This window comes from Balaenoptera musculus, chromosome 6, assembly GCF_009873245.2.
Source record: "Balaenoptera musculus isolate JJ_BM4_2016_0621 chromosome 6, mBalMus1.pri.v3, whole genome shotgun sequence".
Lineage (NCBI taxonomy): Eukaryota > Metazoa > Chordata > Mammalia > Artiodactyla > Balaenopteridae > Balaenoptera > Balaenoptera musculus.
The window spans coordinates 106,005,417-106,031,737 of record NC_045790.1 but is presented as its reverse complement, the minus strand read 5'-3'; the positions used below and the strand labels follow the sequence as shown (position 1 = coordinate 106,031,737).

The window sequence follows — 26,321 nt, the reverse complement described above, 5'->3', positions numbered from 1 at the left end:
CCCGTGTGTGTTTATATCTGCATATACATGTACCTTTATGTACCCAGTGCTTCATACTTAAAAGATTCTCAATAAATATATGTTGAATGATTAAATGAAGGTAGTCACCATTATCCTTATTTTATAGTTGCGGTAACTGCTCTTGGAGGTTAAGTGTCTTGCCTAATTGATTCCAGCAGTCTTTCTCATTCCAAAGCCCAAGCTGTTTCTACATTTAGAAAAAGAGGAGCTTTTCATGCTAGTCTGAGCCTCATTTCAGAAGAGAGGAATTGAAATGCCGAGATATGTAACATAACAAATATGGCTCACATTTTGGCTCTCAAATTTCCATCAGGGAATAGGCTTTATCTGTAGTAATGTAGTACTAGTGGGGTTATAAAAAACACAAACCTGTCATTTTGGGCAACATTTCTTTGAATTCTGCTTTTTTTTTCTTTGGAAGAAGAAAATCCTTTGAGTATTTAATTATTTATGACAGAGGTGGATCCCTGCCAGTAAACATGACTTACACATTTGTCAAAACAGTCATATTTATCTAAACAGCCTTGTCCTAAAGTGTTTGACTGATGACTGTAGGTTGCTGTGGTCTATGAAGGCATTCACCTTCATAACAAGATTACCTAAGAGCTCTTCTGACAGTCAGCCTCACTCACTCCATTTCCTTCTTGCTACTTTGAAAGGCCGTCTCTTTGTTTTTGGCGTTCTGCAGTTATCTAGGTTTTGTTTCTTTATATTTAACCTATTGGGAGTTGCTGGACTTCTTGAATCTGTAGGTTAGAGTTTTTCATTATTGCTGGAAAATTCTCAGCCATTATCTCTTCAAATCTTGGCTGTGCTGCAGATCCTCTCTCATCTCTTTCTGGAACTCTGATTTTACATACATCATTCTCATTGTGTCTTCCATGTCTCTTGACCTCTCTTCTATATTTTCCATCTTTTTGTTTCTCTGGCTGAGATTTGGATAATTTCTTCTGATCTGGCTTTCAGTTCACAAATTCTTTTCTTCAGCTGTGACTAACTCGTTATTAAACCCATTTATTGAGTTTTATATTAGTTGTGGTATTTTTCATATCAGGAAGTTCTGTTTGGTTCTTTTTCAAATAATTCATTGCCCTTTTTATAGTTCCCTATTTTCTGTTTTCAAGTTTGTTCTTTATTTCTTTAAACTTAATAAGCATACTTACTGTATTATTTATTATCTATCTAGTAATTCTTTCACCTGAAATCTGCTTTTGCTGCTTAAAGACACCCTTTGCTGTTTTTTGTATCCCTGTATGCTTGATTATCTTTGATTAGATTCTTCTTGTTATCCTTAGATTCTTCTTGTTATCCTTAAAATTATCTGTGGGAAATTCACTGAGTCCTAGAATGATGGTACTTTCATCCAGAGAGGGTCTGCATTTGCTTCTGCTAGAGACCTAGAGGCACTGCCATTTGGGGACCATGTGTTTGGGATTGCCTAGGTGGTATGAATCTGGGCTACAAACATGCAAGAGGGCTGGCTTACGGTTACAACCATCAGGACTGTTTGGTTCGTTTGTTTGTTTGCTCTGTCTCTGCTCTGCTCAGCACCAAGAAAATTTTCCTGCGGCCCCCCGAGGCATGGTCCTGGGGGGCAGGAAGGTGTGAAATTTGGTTTTGGTTCATCCTTACAGTAAGGGTGTAGCCCTTTGGGATTCCAATTTAGCAGGGCCAGTTTTCTGTTAGACTCCATCTTAGGCAGACCCTGAGCTCTGACTGCTGTCCCCTTCTATGCATAAGGCCTTTAAAACCTAAATGCAAGTGGCTCGATTGCCTCAGGGCAAAGGAGGCCTGGCGTCAGCTGATTTTCTGTCTCCTCTACTGGTTTTGCCTCATCTCTCTGACCTGTCACTGGAGTGCCCCCGGGCTCCGTCCTTTTTCCTCTTCTTTTCCAGCTACAACAGACTGCCCTTGATGCCCTTACATAATTTCATGACTTTAATTACTATCTCTATGCTGACACTTTCCACATTTATATCTCCAGCCCAGACCTTTCTCAGTTACTCCAGACTTGAATATAATCTACCTACTCTACATCTCTATTTGGTGATTCTCATAGAGATTGCAAAGCTAACATGCCCAGGACAGAATTTCTAGACCTCTTCCAGGTCCAGCTTTCCCCATGTCAGTTAATGACTATTGTGCTTTTATAGTTGCCCTAGCCCAAATCCTTAGTTTCATTCTGGACTCTTCTTTCCCTCACACCCACATCCATTTCAGAATGTTTTATTGGTTATAACTAATATATCCAGAATCTTACCACCTCTGCCGCCACCATCCTGGTCCATGCTACCATCATCTCTCCCCTGAATTATTGCAGTAGCTTCCTAACTAGGCTTCCTCCTTCTGCCCTTGCTCTCCTACAGGGTGTGGCTGTAAGTCAGATTATGTCACTTATCTACTCAAAATCTCCAAAGGCTCCTCATCTCACTCAGAGTAAAGGCTTCATGTTTTCTGCCCTCACACGCCTCCTCCCCACCTCAAGTGCATCTCTGACCTTCTCTTGCTGGTCTCCCTTTCACTCAGTTCTCTTCAGCCACACTGACCTTGCTGTTCCTCAAACATACCTGGCAGCCTCCTGCTTAGGATCTTTGTGTTGTGTTCCCCCAACCTTGAATCCTCTTCCAAAGATACCCACATTGTTTTCCAGGTGTTTAATCAGCTGAAGCCTCTTAAGAGAGTTCTCCCTAATTGCCCTATTTAAAATTATATGCCTCCCCAGCACTCTTTATCCACTTTTCTTACTTTATTTTTCTTATAATCATAAGTTAGCTTCTATATAATGCCATGCACTATTCTAACACATTTAATCCTCACAACGCAATGTGTTACTTTTGTTATCCCCATTTTACTGATAAAACCAAGGCACAAGGTGGCTGATTTGGGATTTAAATACAGTCTGATTATAAATCTTTCTGTGCTGCTAACTACTCTATTCTGTCTTTCCATATGAAGCACTTGTCAGCTTCTGTAATATTATATAACTTCTTTATTTTGTTTACTGTGGGTCTCTACCTGCCACCTCCACCCCCATCTAAATGTCAGCTCCAGGAAGACAGGTTTAGTTTTTTTTAATCTGTTTTTTTTCTTTTTTTCTTAACTACAGTATCCCTAGCACCTAGAACAGTGTCTAGTTTGTAGGTTCAATGAATATCTGTTGAAGAAAGATTTATTTATTTATTTATTTGTTTTTGGCTGCGTTGGGTCTTCGTTGCTGCACGTGGGCTTTCTCTAGTTGTGGTGAGCGGGGTCTATTCTTCATTGTGGTGCGCGGGCTTCTCATTGCGGTGGCTTCTCTTGTTGTGGAGCACGGGCTCTAGGCACGCGGGCTTCAGTAGTTGTGGCATACGGGCTCAGTAGCTGTGGCTTACGGGCTCTAGAGCACAGGCTCAGTAATTATGGCACATGAGCTTAGTTGCTCCGCGGCATGAGGGATCTTCCCAGACCAGGGCTCGAACCCGTGTCCCCTGCATTGGCAGGCGGATTTTTAACCACTGCGCCACCAGGGAAGTCCCTAAAGTTGTAAGATGTTTTAAAGTCTCAGTTAAATGGATAATTTCCTGGGAAAAAAATATCTAATGACTACAAGAAGGGAAATCTGAAAGCCCAATCACAGAGTATGAAATAGTATGAGGGAAGTGATCAAAGTTATCTCCTTTCTCTCCATAAAAAAAAGGCTCTAGGGCTTCCCTGGTGGCGCAGCGGTTGAGAGTCTGCCTGCTGATGCAGGGGACACGGGTTCGAGCCCTGGTCTGGGAAGATCCCACATGCCGCGGAGCAACTAGGCCCGTGAGCCACAACTACTGAGCCTGTGCATCTGGAGCCTGTGCTCTGCAACAAGAGAGGCCGCGATAGTGAGAGGCCCGCGCACCGCGATGAAGAGTGGCCCCTGCTTGCTGCAACTAGAGAAAGCCCTCGCACAGAAACAAAGACCCAACACAGCCAAAAATAAATAAATAAATTAATTAATTAAAAAAAAATTTTTTTAAAAGCTCTAGCCATTTTGAGTTCACCAATAAATTCTTTTAAACTTTTATAATCTGCACAATTCCAGAGCGATGGAAAATATCAGAAATATCCAATTCATTCTATAACAGGCCACAAGACATTTATATGACCTTGAGTATTTCCTTGGTCTTTTCTGAGACTCTTTTTCCTTCTCTGTAATAATTTTATAGGATTGTTAAGATTATGGGTTAGGAGCTAAGAATCCTAGGATAGTCCCTGGAAAATAGTTAGCACTCAGTAAATGTTAGAAATCATTATGATAATGATACTATTTCAAGACAAAAATAGCACATACAAAAAACTCTATCCCAGATTAGTTTATAATTATAGATGAGAAAATTTTAAATAAAATGCTAATAAATAGACCTACTAATAGAATAATCTATCTGAATAATGCATGAAGGTTCCATATATGAAAATCAATCAATATTGTATTCCCTGTTACCTTTCACCCATTTTTCTATTAGGGCAGTGGTCTTTTTCTTAGGGATTTGGAAAAGCTCTTTCTATATTAAGGAGATTAATCCTTTATAATGTGAGTTGCAGATATTTTTCCCCAATTCATCATCTAGCTTTGGATTTAGTTCATGCTGTATTTTTGATTTTTGTAACTGGGTTTATTAATCTTAATTATAATAGTTTAGGAAGATCTTCTAGATGACAAAAATAACCCTTATTTTCTTTCAGTACTGTTATTGTTTAATTTTTTTTTACATTTAAATCAGATATATTTGAAATTCATCCTAGGTTTTGGTATGAAGTATGGAGCCAACTTTTTTTCTAGATAGCTATCAGTTTTTCCTACCAATTCCAACCATCATCTTTATCATATATCCTTAAGCCCTGTCTATTTTGGGGTCTAATTCTAGACTCTTCATTTTCTTGCATTGGTTTTCTGCCTCCTCTTATGCTGTGGCACATATTTCTAATTACTGAGGCTTTGAAGTATGTTTTGGTATCTGATAAGTCTAGTTCCCCCTCTTTGCTCTTCTTTTTCAGAGTTTTCCTGGCTAATGTACCTTATCTGTATGCACTTTAGAATTTCTTTCAGTTGCAGGGGAAAAAAATCCGTGGCCATTTTTGTTGAGGTTGGTTTAAATTTTAATAAATTATTGAAATGACATCTTTAGAATGGGTTCCCCTCTAAGAACACAGTATATCTTTCCATTTGTTCAAGTCTTCATTTTTATCATTCAGGAGCATTTTTTAGTTATTTTTGTTTTTTTCACTTCTTATTAAGTTTACTCCTAGGAGTTTTCTTTCTTGTTTTACCAAACAGTCTATGATTTTACTTCCCATGTAGATCTGCCTTTAGGGAAAGGATATTCTTAATCATGCAAAGAGTAGTGAGTGTCAGTTTAATTCTCACCATAAATTAACACATTCACATTCTGGTTTTATACATCATTCTGTATGAGCAATTAATATGATTCACAATGAGAGATGAATCCAGTCTTCACATACCAGTAAGTCAGGTTTTAGAGCCTGTGAGGCTGAGAGCCAGATCATAGATCTTGGCAAATTTACCCTTGTAAATATTAGTGTATGTTGCCCAGTGGAGCAGCCTCTTGATAAACAGCCAGATACCCTCTCCCTGTGACACTTCAACCATGTGTGTGCCTTTACTTTAAAAATCAATAGCTCACTTAATAAACTTCACCACTTTAAGAAAACCTGTTATGCATGTTAGTTAAACTTGAATGACAGTCTCTTCAGCTGTTACTGATGTTTCTGCACCTGTTTATAAGTAAAAGGACCCAATCTATAAACTAATGATATGCTTTGGAAAATTACTATCATTGGTCAAATCTTTAATGAAAGTTTTAAATTCTTATATATTACAGAATTTCACAAACTTATTTGGACAGCCACTAGTCTGCTTGCTTTCTCCTACAGCATATCCAAAAGCTTTACAAGGTATGTTCTGTCATTCCCTGTTGTATCCGTAGGTTGCAAATAAACGTATGTCTACATTTTGAATAATACTGCTCTGATCTTTGTCTCCCCCACCTATAGTGGTCAATTGTGGATTTATAGTGTTTAGTGTGGCAAGTGTCAGTCTGAAATAAACCCCGAAGTCTTGCCAACAACCAGGATTCTTTAATGGGCTATTGTTAGGCCTTGAGATAATTCTAAAAGAAATGATAAATCATCCCTGAGAAAAGAGTGGTTTTGGTCCCTTGCTACTGGGGAGCTCATGATTTGTGAATTTTAAAATTTGTGTTGCAGGTGTGCTGGTCGTCATCCATATAGCATGACTTCCTCCAGCTCTGGCTACATATTTTAAGTATCTTTTAAGACCGTGAGATTTCTGGTCTAGAACACTTCTCAATCTATGCCTAAGTGTTAGAATAACCTAACTGGCACAACTTAAAGGGTGTCTTTTATTCACATTTTTACCTCTCATTTTTAAAATAAAAGAACCTCTTCTCAGGGTGCCAGAGAGACAGGTCAGTGTTCTGCCTTTTCTCAGGTGGCTGAGAAATGAAAACCTTTTTGTCTTTAATAATTTGTCCTCAGTAAGCAACACACAAAATCTAATCTAATGCCCAGTCATTAAGCTAGGTAAAATACTAAACAAACCTTAATCCTGTTTTAGCAGTACTTGTCACTGTTTCACTATCTCCCTAACTGTGAATAGTGCTGATGTCTCTCTGTGGGAGATGGCATTTTACTGCTACTTCCCAGCCAGAAGTCCTGTCTGCTGACATAGTTTGACACAGGAAGTGATGGTCAGCATTTGAATGCCCGAGAGAAGCTGGAGACTTTTCACCGTTGTTTTAAGGTAAGTTCTGCTATTTAACAGGGAAAAACATGTAGAAATACTAAGTTCATGTATCTAAAAGGCAAATCACTAAGGGATAGAACTTACCTTCAAACAACGGTAAAGCTCTCCTGCTTTGAGGACTTTGTTAACCTGTTTCTTATCATTTTTGGAGAAATGTAACCCCTTCCAATTGCGAGTACTTTTTGCTATCAAGTTTTCCTATCAAGATGCAGCTTTATTTTAAATTGCATGAACCTAATGGGTTAATACCACAATTATTTAATCTGAAAGGTTTTATTGTGAAGAGGGTAAAAACACAGACTCCGGAGGCAAACTGATTGTGTTTGAATCCCAACTCAGCCACTTACCAACTATGTGACCTTGGGAAGTTACTTAGCCATTCTGTGCCTCAGTTTCTTTCCTATCAAATGGAGATAATAATAGTACCTACCTCATTAAATAATTCTGGGTACACAGTAAGTATTCAATATGTGCTAGCTATTGTTATTATTAATATGATTAATTGAAATATATGTCCTTAACATTTCTTAGTCCAGTATCCTATTTTTTGTGCTGTAAAACTTAGACCTCTAATCCCTTAAATGTGTCCCATCTGGACACAAAACTAGCAGATACCTAAGTATTTGGAATGTCAGATTACGTCCCTGCACCTCTGGTATCTGAAGTCTACAGTTCTCTCTTTAACCAAGAGTCACTTCATTCATTCAGCAAGCATTTATTCCACATTTATTTATCAGGTGCTGTGCTAGGTAGAAGATATAGACAACCGAACGGGCAATTACTGTAGGTGCTCTGAGGGTTTCACAGGAGGAAGCACATGTAAGGTGAACTCCTGACCAGCCCTTGAGGGTTAAGAAAGTGGATGAAATGATGTCTAAAGTTGAGTTGAAGGATACGTAGAATTAGATGGGGGTGGGAAATGATTGAATGAGAGTGTTCTAGCAGAGAAAAAGCATGCGAGCATGTGAAGAATGAATTGGGGAGGAGCTTTGATGGAAATGGGGAGATGATGTTGGCCAGAGTGAGGACAGTGGCTGGTTAGCTGGAGATAATAATCCTGGAGAACCAGTAGGACTTGATGATGGACTGGATGAGAGGGAATCGGAGAGGAAGGAAGCAGGGATGGACTGCCAGGTGTCTGGCTGAGGTGCTGGTAGAAATGATAATCCTGGGTAAGAAGCAGATCTGTAGGAAACAACAGGGGAAAGAATCTACTGACAAGTTTTGATATGTTGAGTTTGAGGTTACCTTTGAGAGTTAAGTTGAGTGTAGTAGTCTGGAGCTCCTCTGTCCAATAGAAATATAATGGGAGTCACACATGTGATTTTAAGTTTTCTAGTAGCCACACTTTTTTTTTTAAGGTAGAAACAAACAGGTGAAATGAATGTTAATGAGACATTTATATTTTATAATTCACAGTGTGTCTCAATTTGGACTCATCATTTTGAAGTGTCCGGTGGCTACTGTAGGACAGCGCCGTTCTGGACCTAAGGAGCTTATTTAGGCTGCAGATTGGGAACTGGGAATTAGTATGCATATAAATGATAACTGAAATTTATGCATAGGTGAGATCAGCAATGTGTAGAAAGAAAATACTGATATTTAAGGGATAGGAAGAGAAAGAGCAACTAACAAAAGAGAATGAAAGAGATTGGCAGTTCTGGTGCTTCTCAGAGGGTTCCATTAGGAGCTGCCCATGATCCAGCACTTGCCATATTTGCATGGAAGTTGTTAGTTGCAGGGGAAAAAAAAGCAAAGGAATATGTTCATTTTCCATTCCTCTTAAGTTTACGAGGCTCTATCTTAAGTTTTTTTCAGCAGAAAGCAATGTACCTGGGATATGTTTTTGTAGTTCCAAGCCAAATGTACTTTGTTGAATTATACTTTAATGATACAGCTTTAATTTTATACATTGTCAGTATATTAAAATGTTCCTCAAATGCCTCTCTTTTGCAAAACTGTTGTCTATATATATAACATGTTTGTTATTACAGATCAGTCTCAACGAGGTAGCCTGTTCACTCTCTTTTTGAACAATCCTCTAATGGCCTTCCTATTTGTCTCTGGATTGTCAAGCATGCGTAGAGGCCTATGGGAAAAGTGTCAAGAATATCTTCGAAAAATCAACCGCGATATTGCCCAGCTACTGACCCATTCACGTTCAATAGGTACCCTACTAATCTAACTGCACACTTAACAGAATGTACTATAATGGTTTAAAATTGTTTAAATTGTTTGAATTTGTAAAGGTATTTGTTGAAGGCAGGAAAGTTGAGAAGGTTTTCCTGAACATTTCTTCCCTTTTGAAATGTATTTTCCACTTAAGTATCCTTTTACTGTCACTTTTCTCCTCTTTGCAGATCAGGCATTTCTCCAGTTCTTTGGAGATGAATTTCTTCGCTTGCTTCTCACAAGATTTATCTTTTGTTCAGCCACCATGAGGATGCACAAGATTTTTCGGGTAGGCAAAGAATATCATTAAAGATCAATTTTGCCATTTTAGGTATTTAAGAGTCATATATTATATTTCACTTGTATTAAATAAACTTTGACTAGATCCAATATAATATTCACACATTAATATGTAAGGTATAAAGATGAACAATCTAAGGCACATCTGAGTAGCTACCACCCAGTTTAAGAAGCAGAAAGTTTTCATTGCCTTTGAGGCCCCTCTGTGGGTCCTCCTGATCCTGTCTCCCCTCTCAAATGAAACTAAAACCCTGAATTTTATAATTGTCATTTGCTTTTCTTTATAGTTTTGTCACATGTTTTTGTGTTCCTACACAACATGTTCATGGATCCATATTGTATGTATTCTACATCTTGCTTTTTGACTCACTGTTACGTTCCTGAGATTGAGCCATGTTGATGACTGACTGTAGCTTTCATTCATCCGTTTTCACTGCTATATAGGATTCAATTGTTTGACTGTACATCCCAAATTACTCATTATCTACTGATAATGGCCATTTGGGTTGTTTCTGGTTTGTTATTATTATAAACGATGCCACTGTGAAATCTTCCATCAGTTACCTGGCACACATGTATAAGATTTTCTCTGCAGAACATACTAGTAGTGGACTGCAGAGTCAGACACTATAGATGTATTCAGCCTTACTAGTTAAAGCTCTGGTTATACCAGTTTACGCTTGCAGTAGCTGTGTGTAAGAGTTGCTATTGGTCTAATCCTTGCCAACACTTGTTGCTGTCATTCTTTGTGTTTCATGTGGATCTGGTGGATGTAAGTAGTAGCTCGTTGTGGTTTCAAATGTCATTTCTGGGATTACTCTTGAGGTTGAACAACTTTTCATATGTGTTACTCTGTGTTCTTCTTTATGAAGAGTGTGTTCAAGTCTTTGGTCTGTTTTGCTCTAAGTAGTTTGTTTCTTTCTGTGTATTCATGTAACTATGTAACACTCTTCAGTGAGGTTTTAAAAAAGTTAGCCATTTTTCACTTCTTATAAGTAACATTTGGTTCTTTTTCAAATACGCTTAAATATTTTCAAAAGTCTTTTGCCATTTTTAGTTTTAAAATATGATATTTTTTCCATTTTATGATCATAATTTTAAAATGTGAAAGAGTTGTGCAGTGAATACCCATATACACACTAGCTGGATTCTGCAGTTAACATTTTGGTATATTTGCTTTCTCACATATTTGTCCATTTATCCATCTCTCTTTTTTCAATTATCAGTTCATCTCAGTTGTTGATGCATTTTGAAGTAAACTGTGGACTTCACCCCTCAACACTTCATCATGCATATAAATAACTGAGATTTATATTTATTTACTTACTTCTTTTTTTAATGTAAAGTTTACATACAGTGAAATGCACAGAACTGAAGTGTACCACTAGATGAGTTTTGACAAATACGTACTCCTTTGTAACTCAAACCCCAATCAAGTAATACAACATAGCATCATTCCAGAAAATTTTCTCCACACCCCTTTCCAGTCAGTCCACTACCCATTATCCCAGAGACAATGCTTTTTTTATTATTTTCACTACAGATTAATGTCACCTATTCATGAACTTGAATTATACAGTGTAAACCTTATTTGATCAAGCATATTCTTAAGATTCATCTGTGTTGTTTCATGTAGAAGTAACTCATTCCTTTTGAGTAGTTCCATTTTCTGAATATATCACAGTTTATTTAGGCCTTCTCTTTTTTTTTTGGCTTCGTCAGGTCTTAGTTGTGGCATGCGAGACCTTCGTTGAGGTGTGTGGGATCTTTTGTTGTGGCTCACAGGCTTCTCTCTGGTTGTGGCACGTGGGCTTCTCTCTAGTTGTGGTGCACGGGCTCCAGAGTGCATGGGCTCTGTAGTTTGCGGCGCGAGAGCTCTCTCATTGGGCCCCACAGGCTCAGTAGTTGTGGCGCGTGGGCTTATTTGCCCCACAGCATGTGGGATCTTAGTTCCCCAACCAGGGATCGAACCCACGTCCCCTGCATCAGAAAGTGGATTCTTTACCACTGGACGATGAGGGAAGTCCCCTAGGCCTTCTCTTTTTGATGAACACTTGGGCAGTTTTAAACTTTTGACTATTATAGATAAAGTGACCATGAACATTCCTATACAAGTCTTTTCCAAAGACTTAACGTTTTGAATTTTCTTGGTCATAGAGTAGGTATGTTTTTAGTTTTATAAGAAACTGCCAGACTTTTTCTCAAAGTAGTTGTGTCATTTTCTGTTCCCAGCAACTGCATGTGAAAGTTGCTCTACATCCTTGCCAACACATAGTGTTGTCAGTCTTAAATTTTAACCAGTCTGTTGGATTTATAGTGGTATCTCTTTGTATTGGTTGGCCAAAAAGTTCATTCGAACCTTTTGGCCAACCCATAGTTTCAATTTGCATTTCACTGATGAATGAGGATATTGGACATCTTTTCATGTGCTTGTTAGCTGCATTTTATCCCATTCTGTTGGCTTGCCTTTTCGTTTTCTTAACAGTGGCTTTTGAAGACTAAACTTTTAAAATTTTGATGAAGTTTGAACTAATCAATTTTTTTTTCTTTTGTGGTGTGTTTTATCTAAGAAATCTCTGCCTATCCCAAAGTCACAAAGATTTTCTCCTATGTTTTCTTCTAGGAGTTTATAGTCTTAGCTTTTACATTTAGTTCTATGATATGAGTTAACTTTTGTTTACAGTGTGAAGTAAGGGTTAAAATTTCTTTTCAGTATGGGTATGAAATTGTTCTAGTATCTCTTGTAGAAAAGATTATCCTTTTTTCATTGAGTTACTTTTGTTATTTTTTGAAAATCAGTCAACCATATATGTATAGGGATATTTCTAGACTCTAAATTCTGTTCCATTGACTGATAACATTTTTCTCTAATATACTGCTGCCGTGATAATTGTAGGTTTATAATAAGTCTTGAAATCCTTGTAGTGTGAGCCCCCCCTGCCACTGCCAAAATGTTTTACGTGTTTTAATAGTTTTAGATCCTTTGCATATCAATATGAATTTTATATTTTGATTGGGATTGCATTTAAATCTATATAATCAATCTGTGGAGAGTTGTATTTTAATAATATTGAGTCTTCCAATGAATTAATATGGTATATCTTCCCATTTATTTAGGTCTTCTTTAGTTTCTCTCACCAATATTTTGTGGTTCTCATCATACAGGTCTTACATGTGTCTTATTAAATTTATTCCAAAGTATTTCAAGTTTTGATGATTTGTAAATAGAATTATATTTTTTATTTCATTTTCCAATTATTTGTTGCTGATACATAGAAACAAATGTTTTTATGTATTATCAGCAAATAATGTTTTCTAAATTAACCTGGGGGACTTCCCTGGTGGTCCAGTGGTTAGGACTTCGCATTCCAATGCAGGGGGTGCAGGTTCGATCCTGGTCAGGGAGCTAAGATCCCACGTGCCTCGCGGCCAAAAAGCAAAACATAGAACAGAAGCAATATTGTAACAAATTCAATAAAGACTTTAAAAATGGTCCACATCAAAAAAATCTTAAAAAAAAAAATAATAAATTAACCTGTATCCTGCAGTCTTGCTAAATTGAAGTATTTGCTTTGTTACCTTTCTGTGTATTCCTTAAGGTTTTCTATTTACATGATCATGTCATCTTCAGACAAAGGCAGTTTTACGTCTTCCTTTCCAATCTGTATGCCTTTTATTTTGTGTATGTGTGTGCTTTTTTCAGGGCTAGGTCTTAGCAAAATGGTGAATAGAAGTAATGAGAATGAATATCCTTGCCTTGTTCCTGGTTTTAAGGGAAAAATTAATCATTTACCATAAATTATAATGTTAATTGTTAGTTTTTCATACACACCCTTTTTCAGGTTGACTGAGCTCCTTTCTATTCCTATTGCTGAGAGTTTTTATCAGGAATGGGTATAAAAGATTGTCAAATACTTTTTTTCTGCATTAATTGATCCTGATATATATTAATTCTGTTAACATGGTGAATAGCATTGACTGATTTTCTATTAGTAAGTCAACCTTGTATATCTGGGCTAAACACATTTTGTGGTCATGTATTATCCTTTTGCATTGTTGGATTCATTTTGCTAGTATTTCCTTTTGGATTTTTGTATCTGTTTTTATGAATGATTATAGTATTTAATTTTTTCTTGTGATGTCTTCATGTGGTTTTGTTATCAGGTTAGTGCTGACTTCATAAATTGAGTTGGGGTGTGTTTCATTCTCTTGTATTTCTTAAAGAGTTTCTTTTCAATTGGCATTATTTCTTCCTTGAATGATTGGTAGAATTCATCAGTGAAGCCATCTGGACCTGGAGTTTTCCTTTTGGGGATGTTTCAAATTATGAATTCAGTTTCAAAGGCTATTCATGTTTTCTATTTTGTTCTTAGTTTTAATCACTTGTGTCTTGCAAGTCATTTTCTAATTTATTGCCAAAAAATTGTTGATAATATTCCTTTATCCTTTTAGTCTCTGTAGACTCTCTAGTGATCTTTCATGACTCATATTGGTAATGTTTCCTGTCTTTTTTTTTCCAGTCTAGCTAAAGGTTTGTTAATTTTAATGATCTTTCCAAATAAACAGCTTTTACTTTCATTGATTTTTTTTTGCTACTGTTTTTCTCTTTTCTACTTAATTTATTTCCATTCATACTTTATTATTTTTCTTCTTTTTAATTACTTTTATTTTAATTTGCTCTTTTAATTTCTATGTTTTAAAGCTTAGATTGAAAACCTTTTTTCTCTTCTAGTACAAGCACCTACCCTTTAAGCTTAACTGCTTTAGTTATATGATTTAGTTATATGATTTCAATACTTTTAACTTTATTGAGACTTGTTTTATGACCCAGCATGTGAATTACCTTGGTGAAGATTCTTTCTGCACTTGAAAAGACTATGTATTAGATGCTATTCTAATATATGCTATTAGATGTATGCTTCTGCTATTATTAGATGGAGTGATGTATAAATGTCAATTCAGCTTGATGTTCCAAGTATATTAAATAGTGTTCTTCAAGTCTTCCATATTCTTAACTGATTTTCTGTCTCCTTATTCTATCCCTGATAGAGAAGTATCTAAACCTCTAATTATACTTGTGAATTGGTTAGTTTCTCATTTTGGTGCTGTTTTTTCATTGTTCATTTTGAAGCTGTTATTGAGTTTGTACATACTTAGAGTTGTTATGTCTTGTTGAAATTACCCATTCATCATTATGAACTGTCTTTATGTGTGGCAGTATTCCTTGATCTGCAATCTAGTTTGTGCAATATTAATATAACTATACCACTTTTCTTCTGGTTTGTGTTTGTATGGCAAATCTTGTTTTATTCTTTTACTTTTAACCTATATCTGTCTTAATATTTAAAGTGGAATTCTTTTCAACAACATTAGGTCCTGCTTTTTTATCTAGTTTGACCATCTCTACCTTTTACTTGACATTTGTAGTTTTAAATTACATTTAAATTAAGTATAATTCTTAATATAGTTTGAGTTAAATATACTATTATTTGTTTTCTATTTGTCCTGGCTGCAGTTTGTACCTTTTTTCTTTCTCTCCTGCCTTCATTTTCATTCGACTTAATTGAGGTTTTGTTTTGTTTTAGAATTTTATTTTAATAACACTGTAGATTTATGCTGTATCTCTTGTTTTGCTTTTTTAATATCACTTCACATTTAATGTAATTATCTTACAATAGTATTCTTCCATTTTCTCCCTCCCAGTCTCTACTATTATTGTCATTTGACTTTTGAGTATGATATATACTATTTGATACTTTGTGGTTATCATAGCATTAAACAGTCAATTATCTTTTTTTTTTTTTTTTGCCACACCATGCAGCATGTGGGATCTTAGCTCCCTGACCAGGGATCGAACCCGCACACCCTGCAGTGGAAGTGTGGAGTCTTAACCACTGGACCGCCAGGGGAATTCCTAAAAAAATTTTAATGAGGAGGAAAAAGCTTATATATTTATTATTTCTGGCACTCTTGATTTCTTTTTAGATTTAATTTTCCATCTGGTATCATTTTTCTTACCACAGAATTTCCTTTTTCATTTCTTATAGTGCAAATCTGTTGGTGATTAATTCTCTCATTGCTTATTTATCTGAAACAGTATTTATTTCACTCTGGTGTTTTGTGAACCATGGGTTATTTAGAAATATGTTATTTAGTGTTTAAATTTTGGGAATTTTCAAGATATCTTACTGATTTCTAATTTAATTCCTTTGTGGTCAAATAGTATGCTTTGTATGGTTTGAGTCCTTTTAATTTATTGAGACTTGCTTTATTGTCTAGAATGTGGTCTATAATGGTAAATGTTCTAGGGACACTTGAAATGAATGTATCAATATATGCTGCTACTGTTGAATGAAGGGTTCTATAAATGTCTGTTAGATCTCCTTGGTTTATAATGTTGTTCAACTTCTTTATAGCCTTACTGATTTTCTGAATAATTGTTCTATTATTACAATGTGTAATGTGTGTTTTCCTCTGGCTGTTTTTAAGATTTTCTCTTTACATTGGTTTCCTACAATTTGATTATGATGTACTACCTTGATATGCTTTTCTTTGTTGCTTTCTTCCTGCTTGGGGTTTATTGAGCATCTTGGAGCTATCTAAATATCAAGATATTTAAGATATTTTAGAATACTTTTGGCCATTATTTCTTCAAACATTTCTCTACTTCTCCCTTTCTCTTTCTGGAGCATCAATTACATATATGTTAAACAACCTAATATTGTCCTACAGGTCACTGATTTGCTCTTTTTTTTTTTTTAAGTGAAAAAAGGTTTATTTACATGCTCTTCATTTTTTAAAATGTCTGTTTTCTCTCTGTGTTTCAGTTTCTGTTGTCTTCAAGTTTACTGATGTTTTCTTTTGCAGTGTCTAATGTGCTCTTAATCCTATATCCATTTAGTTTTTCATTTCAGGGATTACATTTTTCTCACCTCTAGAAGTTCTTTTTGGTTCTTATAACATTTTCCATTTTTCTCCTCATTATATTTATGTTTTCTTTTGTGTTCTTGAATGAATAATAATAGCTAAAGTCTTTACCTACTAATACTGTATTCTCTATCATTTATAGGTTTGTTTTTATTGGTTTTTTCTACTGGTTAGGGGTCTCATATTTCTAATTCTTTGTATGTTTAGTAATTTTCTGTTAAACTGTGAGCATTATGAATTCTCTGATGTTGAATTCTGTATTTTGTTGTCTTTAAAGAGTGTTGGGCTTTGTTCTGGCAGGAGTTAAATTACTTGAACATCTTTTTGACCTTTCCCTGGCTTGTTTTTAAGCTTTTTAAGGGAAGATTTATTACAGTAGCATTAACATACAGAGGTAGATTTATTTCAGCCTAGTACTAAGAAGCATGATTTCTCTGGGGTCTCTTTTATATGTTCACTGTTTCAACACATATTCTCCACCCTTGGGGTGTTTGGTCGGAATTCAAACATGTCCCAGCCCTGTGTGAGCTGAGAGAATTGTTCAGATTACAGTAGCCCCCCAGCAGTTCCTGGTTTTTTGTTTTTTTCTTTTTTTAGGGTTTTTGAGCTTTTCATTACTGTCACTCCTCATAGTATTTAGTGTGGTAAAACGAAAATTTGGTCTCTGTAATATGTAATTACTGAGGCCTACAGGCACAAGAGAGATAGGAATGACCTTTGAATATATGGACCGTCATGTTAGATGTATAGAAAAGTGGTAATTTATTTTTTCAGTAAATTTTAAGTATGTGGCAAAATTGTAGTCTATAGAAAGTACCAAATGAAGAAGAATTTCCAAATGAGAATCACTTTATTCTTGAAATTGTCTTCTTCTTTTGCTTCCATGTGATTACAAAAACTATTTTCTTTTTTCTTTTATTAGTCCTTTCTGTCCTTTTTTTGTTTTTTCCCCTGATCTTTCATCTCTCTTTCTAGGGACTCTTTTTTTCACTCTCTTTGCTAATATGCTTAGAAACCTCATCCATTTTCACGGCTTTTAATATTTATCTTCATGTAGATTGTATCAGTGTATATATTATATATGTATATGGTATATAGTATGACATAAACTGCTCAAACCTGTCTTCTTCTTTTTTAAAAAATTTATTTATTTTATTTATTTATTTTTTGGCTGCATTGGGTCTTCGTTGCTGTGCATGGGCTTTCTCTAGTTGCGGTGAGCGGGGACTACTCTTCATTGCGGTGTGCGGGCTTCTCATTGCGGTGGCTTCTCTTGTTGCAGAGCACGGGCTCTAGGCGCACGGGCTTCAGTAGTTGTGGCTCGCGGGCTCTAGAGCACAGGCTCAGTAGTTGTGGCGCATGGGCTTAGTTGCTCCGCGACATGTGGGATCTTCCCGGACCAGGGCTTGAACCCGTGTCCCTTGCATTGGCAGGCGGATTCTTAACCACTCTGCCACCAGGGAAGCCCTCAAACCTGTCTTCTGAGATACGGTCCTGAATTTTCAAATTCTGGTGGACGGGCTGTCCTCTTTGTATAGCCCATTACATTAAATAAAATATACCTGAAACCTGAAGCTTTATACTATCCCCAAACTATCTCCTCCTTTAGATCTCTTTTTCTCTGAGTAGCTCTCAACTCTTCTTTCAAGTCATCCATTCCTGAAATCTTAGTCATTTTTGACACCTCCTTCTCCTATAATTAATTGCCCAGGCCCATTAGTTTGACCTTTTCAGCGTTTCCCATGTCTTTTCTCTCATTTTAATTTCTACTGAAACATGTATTTATTTATTCATTAACAAATACTTGTTGAAATTCTGTGTATTTTAGGATTTTCCCCCCAGCAAGTAGGAATTATATGGTTTCCACAATATAGCATAGTTCCCAGAAATGATAGGCCCCAGTAAATGTTCATGAAATAACTCACTAAATGAATATATTGGGTTGAACCATATGAACTTATCATTTTTTGGGTCAAAATGGTCAATGTCAGCAATTTCGTATGTTCAACAAATATATTACCAATAGGAAGGAGAATGTGCATATTAAGTTACTTCTTAATACTGTTCATATTAACAGTAATATTAATGTGTATAATTTTCTTTCCTTAAACTATAAAATTGACTTTTCTCTTCTTTGTTTACCAGGAAACACGAAATTATCCAGAATCATATCCACAACTGCCAAGGGATGAAACAGTGGAGAACCCTCACCTCCAGAAGCACATTTTGGAATTAGCATCCATTCTGGATGTGCGAAACGTATTCCTTGAGAATACCATAGATGACTATTAAAACAAAAATCCTCTGTTGAAACAAGTTTTCATTTGCCACAGATTTTAAATGGTGCAGTTTTCTAATGTGATGACAGACACATAGTGGTGTTATTTAGCTTTTATTTTTCAATTTAGGACCACCATTTTAAAAACAAGCTGAAAAAAATTGTTCAAACTTTTAGGGTAACTGTTTTAAAATACAGTATTTCAGGTCTTTTAAAAACTCGATTAATCTTGGAATTTTTATTTTTTGGTTTTGAGGTACGGATACTTACCTCTAACATCTGATCCTACACTCATATAGTCACTATTCTCACCCTGAGAAGAGTAAATCATTTATTTTTGTATAATGAGGAAAACCCAACTCTTATACTTGGACCTTAAATGTGTGGATTTGGAAAATATGTAATTGTTCACAAATATGAAACTAGCCAGCATGGACTACTAAGAATCAAGAACAGAGCCCTTCCATAATATTTCTTTTCATTCCAAGTTAGTAGATAGAAAAATATGTGATTCTTTGAAGCCTAATCAAGATAGTTCTTAAAAGCATTTAATTCGTTTAAATGCTGTCAAAATTTCAGTAACTGTATAGGATTGATTTGCATCTGAAAAGCTGAATCTTTAATTGGGGTCTTGAGATGATACATATCATTTGGAATGTGTGAGTCCTGTGTTATCATAAGATATGTTTGCATATTTTGTTTTCTTTGTAGTCTTTGAATGCTGGAAGTGAAAAACAATAACTTTTAAATCTTTCAGTCAAAAAATCAGATTGTCGTTTTCATAATACAGTGTTTCCATAGGAATTCCATTTAAACTTTTATTAATTAATGAGATCAAGTTTAAAGACTGTCTAGGTTGAGGTCTGTGGTATACAGTAGAGAGTTTGTAATCTTTTTGCCTAGTTCAGATTTATGAAACTTCAGAGTAGTTACTAATTTTAGTTGAGGGTAACTGAATTGTTATATAATTAAAATGGAAGTTGCTTTTGCATTGACAATTTGGAAATTAGGTTTTTAAAAACTCCTTATATTTACAATTTTATATTTCATGCACAAGTTTTTTATTATTTTATATAGGACCCAGTGTATTATATAAAGATTTTTGTGTTTTTTCTTCCCTTTCATCCCCTTCATAATTTTACAGGCACTAGCTATGATTTCTTTCCCCTCTTTTGACTCCCCAGCATTCAAGTTCAGAAATCTATGAATCAAAAGCCCTTCTACCTAATTTTCTGTACAGGCTCACAACTCTACCTCTGGCAGTCCCAGGGGAAATGAGGTGTTTGCTTTTGGTGCCTCTTTCCTATGTCCCTAGGGAAATTTTACTGTAATATTTTTAACTTGGTTTTTATTTCTAACATACAGAATTATTTTGGTCTAAGTTATTCATATACGTGTTCCAATTTGTTGGTTTTTCATCTGAAGTCTTGAAGTTACTGTTTTTGGGTTTGGGAGCCTTTGTGGGTTTTTTAATTAATTTTTTAAAAGTCATTTTTGTTTGTTCTTTTAAACATTATTTCAGAAGGCTTTGGAAAAGTTACCCTGGAGAGAGATTTCCTTTGCTAGTGGGTTTTCATTATCAGATAAAGACTGCTTTCCTTTTTTTTTTCCCCCAGTACCTTAATAAACTTCATAGCTTTCCTTTCATAACAGTGTTCACCTGAACTACAGCAATAGACTGTCCTTAGTTATCTGACCTCTTGTTTCAATTCCCCTGAAGTTCTGTGCCAGTAAGATTCCTAGCAACACATATTCTTCTGTTCTCTGATGCTTAAAATAATATTTATCATCCTGAGCTTTATCCTCACTTGATTAACATAAAGAACACTGGTTTGAGAAGTAGGAGACCTGAGTTCTAATCCTGGCTTTCCTGGTAACTAGCTTTATGCCCTTTGACAAGTGTCTTCATGTCTCTGCTTTTTAGCACTCTCATCTGTAAAATGAAGGCATTGGCCCAAGGTTCTGTCCAATTCGGTGGTTCTATAATTTGAACTCTCGGTTCCAAAAGATATTGATTTTCCCACCCCTGCCACCTGGAAAATTGGTTTCCCTTATTTTAGTATACACAACATTTTCTTTTCTATATCATTTTTACCTAGTTTTTGTTCAAGAAAATATCTGGGTCCCACTTAGTTGTTGTAGAAACTAGTTCAGAGAGAGAATCTCTGGAAGAAATTAGAGCTTTTGTTATTAGTAACATGTTTGTCTAAGAACAAGGGGTCTTGGAACTCACAGCTAGTGTTTAGATGATGACCTTGCTCCTCAAGTTAATAGTAGTGTAATTCCTTACTGGTGGTTAAAAATTTAAAGTGAACTGAAATGATCTTGAGAGGAAAACTGTGCTGGAAAATTCTAAACTATTGTTTCATTCATGCCTTTAAAAAAATGTGTATTGAGCAACACTATACTCCAGATTTTGTCCTAGGCTTTGGTGAACCAGACAACGTAGACTTAAAAGTCCTTGTTTTCATGAAGCTTATATTCTAGTAGGAGGAATCAGGCAATAAATACAATAAATAAGTAAATTTATGTTAGAAAGTTTTAAATAGTATGAAGAAAATTTAGAGTGTGGCAAGGGAAATTTTTCGTTTGTTTTTAGGCAGAGAATAATGTTCAGTGAGTGATCGGGGTAGGCCTTATTGTGAAGGTTACATTTGTGCAAACACTTGTATTCCTTTGTTGTTGTTTTTTTTTAACTTTTTGTTATGAAAATTTAAAACATACACAGAGTTTAATGAACCTTTTATACCCATTACCCAGCTTCTACATTTTAAGACCTTACTTTAATCGAGGAAGAGGAAATGAAAAAGGACAGTCACTCAATTGGCTCAAGACGACAATGGCAGAGAATCTTATTTTCTCAATATATACTGCTCCCCTTTATGAATATTAAAATGTTAAACCCTTTATTTATTTTTAGAATTCATAGAAATTTAAATTTTGGAACTAAGAACAAAGCAAAACAATGGGAAAGGGCACTTCTTTGCTTTCAAATTGCACAAACTCCCCCCTGGAGATTCTGATACAGTGTCTCACCTCACCTAAGAACCACTGTAAACAAAATAGTGTAAGAGTGCAAGAAGTCAGTTATATACAAAACAAAATTAAGCACAATGGAATTGTTTTCTCTTTCTTTGTCCGTATCTTTCTGAAGTTGATAAAGCAACTATCTTCCCTAATTTACAGAAGAGAAAGCTGAGACCCCAAAAAACTGTCAGTTTTTTTTCATAAAGATGGAGCTAGAACTAAAACTCAAATCTCCTAATCTCAGCCCAGTCTTTCCAGTAGCTCAGGTTGCTTTCTATAATGAACAAGAAAGAAATAATTAGAGATTTATATTTTGGCACAAAAGCTATGGTATTTTTTTAATATATCAAATATTGAAACCAGTAAATCAATCAGCCCCAGCAAATTTTTATTTATTAATTATAAAAAAATCCACAAGTCAGACATTTTATCTTTGATTTTAGCCAGGGTATATCCTTTGTGTATGTGTGTGTGTTTTCTTCCTAGGAAGTGGTGCTCTCAAAAACCTCTCAAAGCACATAGAATTTATTGTACCCTTTATATTTTTACCAAGTTGAAATGTTTTGAGATTATAAAAGTAAAGTGCAATCTAGTCATGACTGAAATTTTCCTGGTAAAGGATCTGGATTTTATTTTTTCTCACTTGTGGCTACTATGCTTTGTTTTCTTCTTGCAGTAGTATTCCCTGAGACAGATTAGGTGGTGATTGAACTGAATTTCTTTGAGGTAAAGGGAAAAGCAACAAATCCGATTTATATATTAATTATGAGAGCTTTCATTAGCATTTTTCTCCAAGTTTAATCTCTGACCTGTGTGAGTTAGTAACTTTCTGTCTCTTAGAAGGGTTTTGGACTTTGTTGAAAAATCTTGTACTTAGTTATCCACAGAGACTTGTAATCAGTCTGATATACAGAGAATATTCTGGACAGGAAATATAGTAAGGTACCAAGGTCTGCAAACTTGGCTGCTGCCTGTGATTCAGAACCACCTCCCCATCCTAAGTGAGTAAAAAGATTTGATATGAATATGAATGGTATGAATCTCCTGGTGATATTTTGGGTGTATATGTTCCTGTATGTTTGTTTGGAGAGTATTAAGGATATTTACATTGAGGGCTCTTTGTTGTCCTTATTTATTTGAAACTCTTATTATATTTGCAATGGCATGTATATATTTTCATGATGCTGAATCTCTGTGTATACTTTTTGTATATATGTACATATTTGTAAATATATGGTATGCAGAGATACAGTATGTGTATATTATATACCCATACCCATTGTGGGCTGAATTTATTTAAGTTCTGTGAGGACATCATGGTGGCATTGTTCATGCTGCTGTAATTAGGTTGTGGCTGTATCTCAATCGTGAGCCTCTATTTTGAGGGGCTTGTGTTTGGGTAAAATGGACTAATTTGGAGTTGAAATTAGGACATGAAGATCTTAACAGAAAGCTGGATATTCTTAGCTTTAAAATCATCTGCCAATTTCCATTTAAACTGATGATAAATTAGTGATATAAACCTGAAAAACCTAAGTATGTGAAACTGAGACACCAGCAGGTTCTTAAGCTATATTAGTACTTTATTTTCTTGCCTGTAGTTGGGTATTATTACTTAGTAACATACGTATTTATACTGAGAATCAAGGGGCAGTGGAAAAAATTACTTTGATCACATTTCAAAATAGATAGGAAAATGTCCTTTAAATAGGGAAATATGTTCCTAGTTGCCATTTTAATGCCTGATACCACAGTTTAATTTTGGAACAATTTTTTTTCCACCAGTGTGTCTCATATGTCTCTGTGAGGCAGAAAAAGGAGCATTAGGTAGAGGAGGGCTTTACCTAGGTGGAGTCTAATTTAATGAGGAACAAGAGGTTGATAACCTTTATATTTGCAGCAGCTGTGATTAATTTAGTCCTGTCTTGGCATTTCTAACTAGAGATTTTTCTTATTGGAACTGCATATCAAAGATGAGTATGCTTATCTGAGAAAATGCTTCCAGTGAATAAAATGCCTCCAGTTGTATTTCTTTGTCTCTGTGAGACCACTGTGTTCTGCAAATTGATATATTCACACACGAAGTAGGATTCTTAATAGTAGGTGCATGGCGTGCTATAAAAGTGGGGCCTTCAAACCTCTACCAAGAATGACAGGTAGGGGAGGATAAGAGGATAGTAAATATGTGCAGTGCCAATTTGTGAACCTATGGAATATCACAGAGATCAATATTCGGTTACTCCTGTCTTCACTGGGCATGTTTATTTGCACGGAAGAGTGTAGGAGATATTTAATATACACTTGAATACATTCACCACAAAAATTAAGTAGGGGTTATTTTTTTGCTTGATAAAATATAACTGCAAACAACTGTTTACCCCATTATTCTTCAGAAGATTAAATCTATCTGATCCAATTTTAAATTATCTTAAAGAGAAAAGTCAGGAGTCAATTCTACTGTCCTCCAAAATGTTACGTTTGCCTCTTCGTTGTATTTTTAATATGTCAGCCAAGTATTCATAACACTTCTCAATGACAATGTTAAATTTAAAATAAAGTTGTAATAGCCTTTTTCTTAAATACATATTAAAATTTGGTGATGTATTCTTTCTGAGAAAATCAGTGAAAACGTTCATAATGTCTGATGTTCGAGTTGTTTTAGTAACCAAATCATTTATTGCAACTGCAGAGTAGCAGAGCAGATGTTATGCTATTTAAAATTCATGGAACTGACTCATGCTTAATGTGGACATTGATTTGAGGAGAGCAGCAGCATTTAGAAGTGTAGTAGATGAGACTGACATTGTGAATACGACCTCTGACTCTCTAACAGTCAGGCCTGCAGTTAAATAAGAATTGCTTAGAAAACCAAGCCCTCTCCCCCTGTTCTCCTGCAGTCTTAGAGATGGATACTTTATACCTGTTCATGCCGTACCTCCAGTTCTTTCCTGGATACTGTGACCACTTTACCTTAAAAAACAATTTTATTAAGGCAGTTCATCTTCCTCAAACGAGAATTTCAAAACATAATAATTACACTGTGTCCCAGCTTCACTGCATTTTTGAACACAGAGATTTATTAAACATGCCTTGTGTTTAAGGAAGGATAATTGATGTGTGAATGGAATCAATTACCTATTGAAGGGAAGGATGTCAGGATGATGTAGGGGGACATGCCCTTAAATGGGTAAAGATAAATGTATTAAATCAAGTGTAACTAATTTGTTGATGCCATAGAAATATTTCCTTTGGAATTCTGTAGATATGTTTTCTTAAGCTAAAATTGATATTTTTAACTTAGTTTGGTGTAATATTGACTTTTAAGAAGAATTCCATTTCTGTATAACGTTGTTAATCACTGACTGAAGCACCAATTCTTAATTTAAAAATATTTTTGTTAATTTGTGTTTTTTAAAAGTTATATTTTAAATTATCAAACTATTCTAAGCAGTATGATTTTTTTAAAACATTTGAACAGTGCTTTCAGAGTTTTTTAGCAGTTTGAGGTATACTAATTCTGCACTCCATATTCACTTAATCATAAAGCCTGAATTTGGTCATAGAACAGACTATAAATTGGGAATATTTTCCTATTTTGGTGGACAATTCCAGTCTACAGCCCAAGACAATCATCTTTTTAGGTGTAGTATTGTTTATTGAGACATTGGTAATTTTAGGGTTGAGATTTTTTTACTTTTCTGATAGCCTTATGGAATGAAGATTAAGAGAGTGAGTGTTTATGTCACTTTTCAGAATGAGATGGGGAATTATAGCTAGCCTTCCTTTAGGTCTGCAGTAAACAATATTTAAAATTTTATGTTATATTACTAATATTCTTTTCTCTTTTGAAACTATCATGAATGTCCACTTATCTGTGATGGAAAATTAAGATTTGTAAACATTACAATTTGACCCATAAGTCTTTTCAAACATCACATCAGTAAGATCAACCATTGTAAAATGTGAAATGATCATATATGATAATCCCAGAGTAAATATTTCCAAACCATATAGAAATAAACACTATTTAAATTAAAAAATCTATTCCTACCCTTCTTTGCATGTTACTGACTTTTTTCTAGATTATAGGTATGTGTTGTAATGTATTAAAAATCTGCAGGAAAAATTGCTTCAAATGTTTTAGGGCAATAAGAGTTTTTACTTACTATTTCTTGCAGAATGAGTTTTTTAAAAAACTTTTGTTTCTTTTTTATTAAAAAGAACTCTTAACGGTTCAGTAAAATATTTTAGGACTTTGTGGCTTTTTATAGTTATCTGGTTACATTCCTTTCATCACATAGATCATATGACTAGTTCTCCAGCTGTTTTTTATTTGTTGTTTTTAATAAACCTTGCCACTCAACAATCAAGAGATGTATTTTGGAGGCTTCTTCCTGTCAAAGTAGAAAGGTCTTAGGTAATAGGAAAGGCAGATGCAATGTCCTACCATTTTCATAGTAGAGTTTACAAATGAAGGAATTTATCCAAATAGGTTTATCTTCACTGTGTAGCACCAGTAAAAATAGTGGTTTCATTAATCATTGAATGTGATGAAGCAGTTTTAAATCATTTCCTACTTAGCTCTAAAGAATTTTGTCATTTCAGGCCACATTATTATTTTCTCTGAGTAGTTTCCATTGTGAGGTTGAATACCTTTTTCTTTATTCAAGTCATCACTAAAGGTTAAGATAATCAAATAGGAGTTAAAATAAGTTATATTTGGTCTTTTTTCCCTGAAAATAATGGTGAACCTATTGTCTGTATTATGGATATTAGGCAGAAATGCACTTGTTTCAATCA

General features: G+C 35.1%; 1 protein-coding gene across 3 annotated transcripts in view; it reads left to right on the top strand.

Annotated features, from left to right (window-relative positions):
* The window catches only part of SCAI (suppressor of cancer cell invasion), a 132,667-nt gene extending 113,109 nt beyond the window's left edge, over positions 1–19,558 (top strand). For 2 of the 3 annotated variants that reach the window (XM_036856490.1, XM_036856491.1), the window contains 4 exons: positions 5,874–5,946; positions 8,812–8,985; positions 9,178–9,278; positions 18,362–19,558. In XM_036856490.1, the coding sequence (XP_036712385.1) occupies positions 5,874–5,946; positions 8,812–8,985; positions 9,178–9,278; positions 18,362–18,508 (495 nt within the window). In that variant the 3' untranslated portion in view covers positions 18,509–19,558. Of the gene's footprint in view, positions 1–5,873; positions 5,947–6,670; positions 6,815–8,811; positions 8,986–9,177; positions 9,279–18,361 lie in introns of those variants that run through there. The other variant, XR_005020404.1, reaches the window with a different exon arrangement.
* Positions 19,559–26,321: the final 6,763 nt, after the last annotated feature.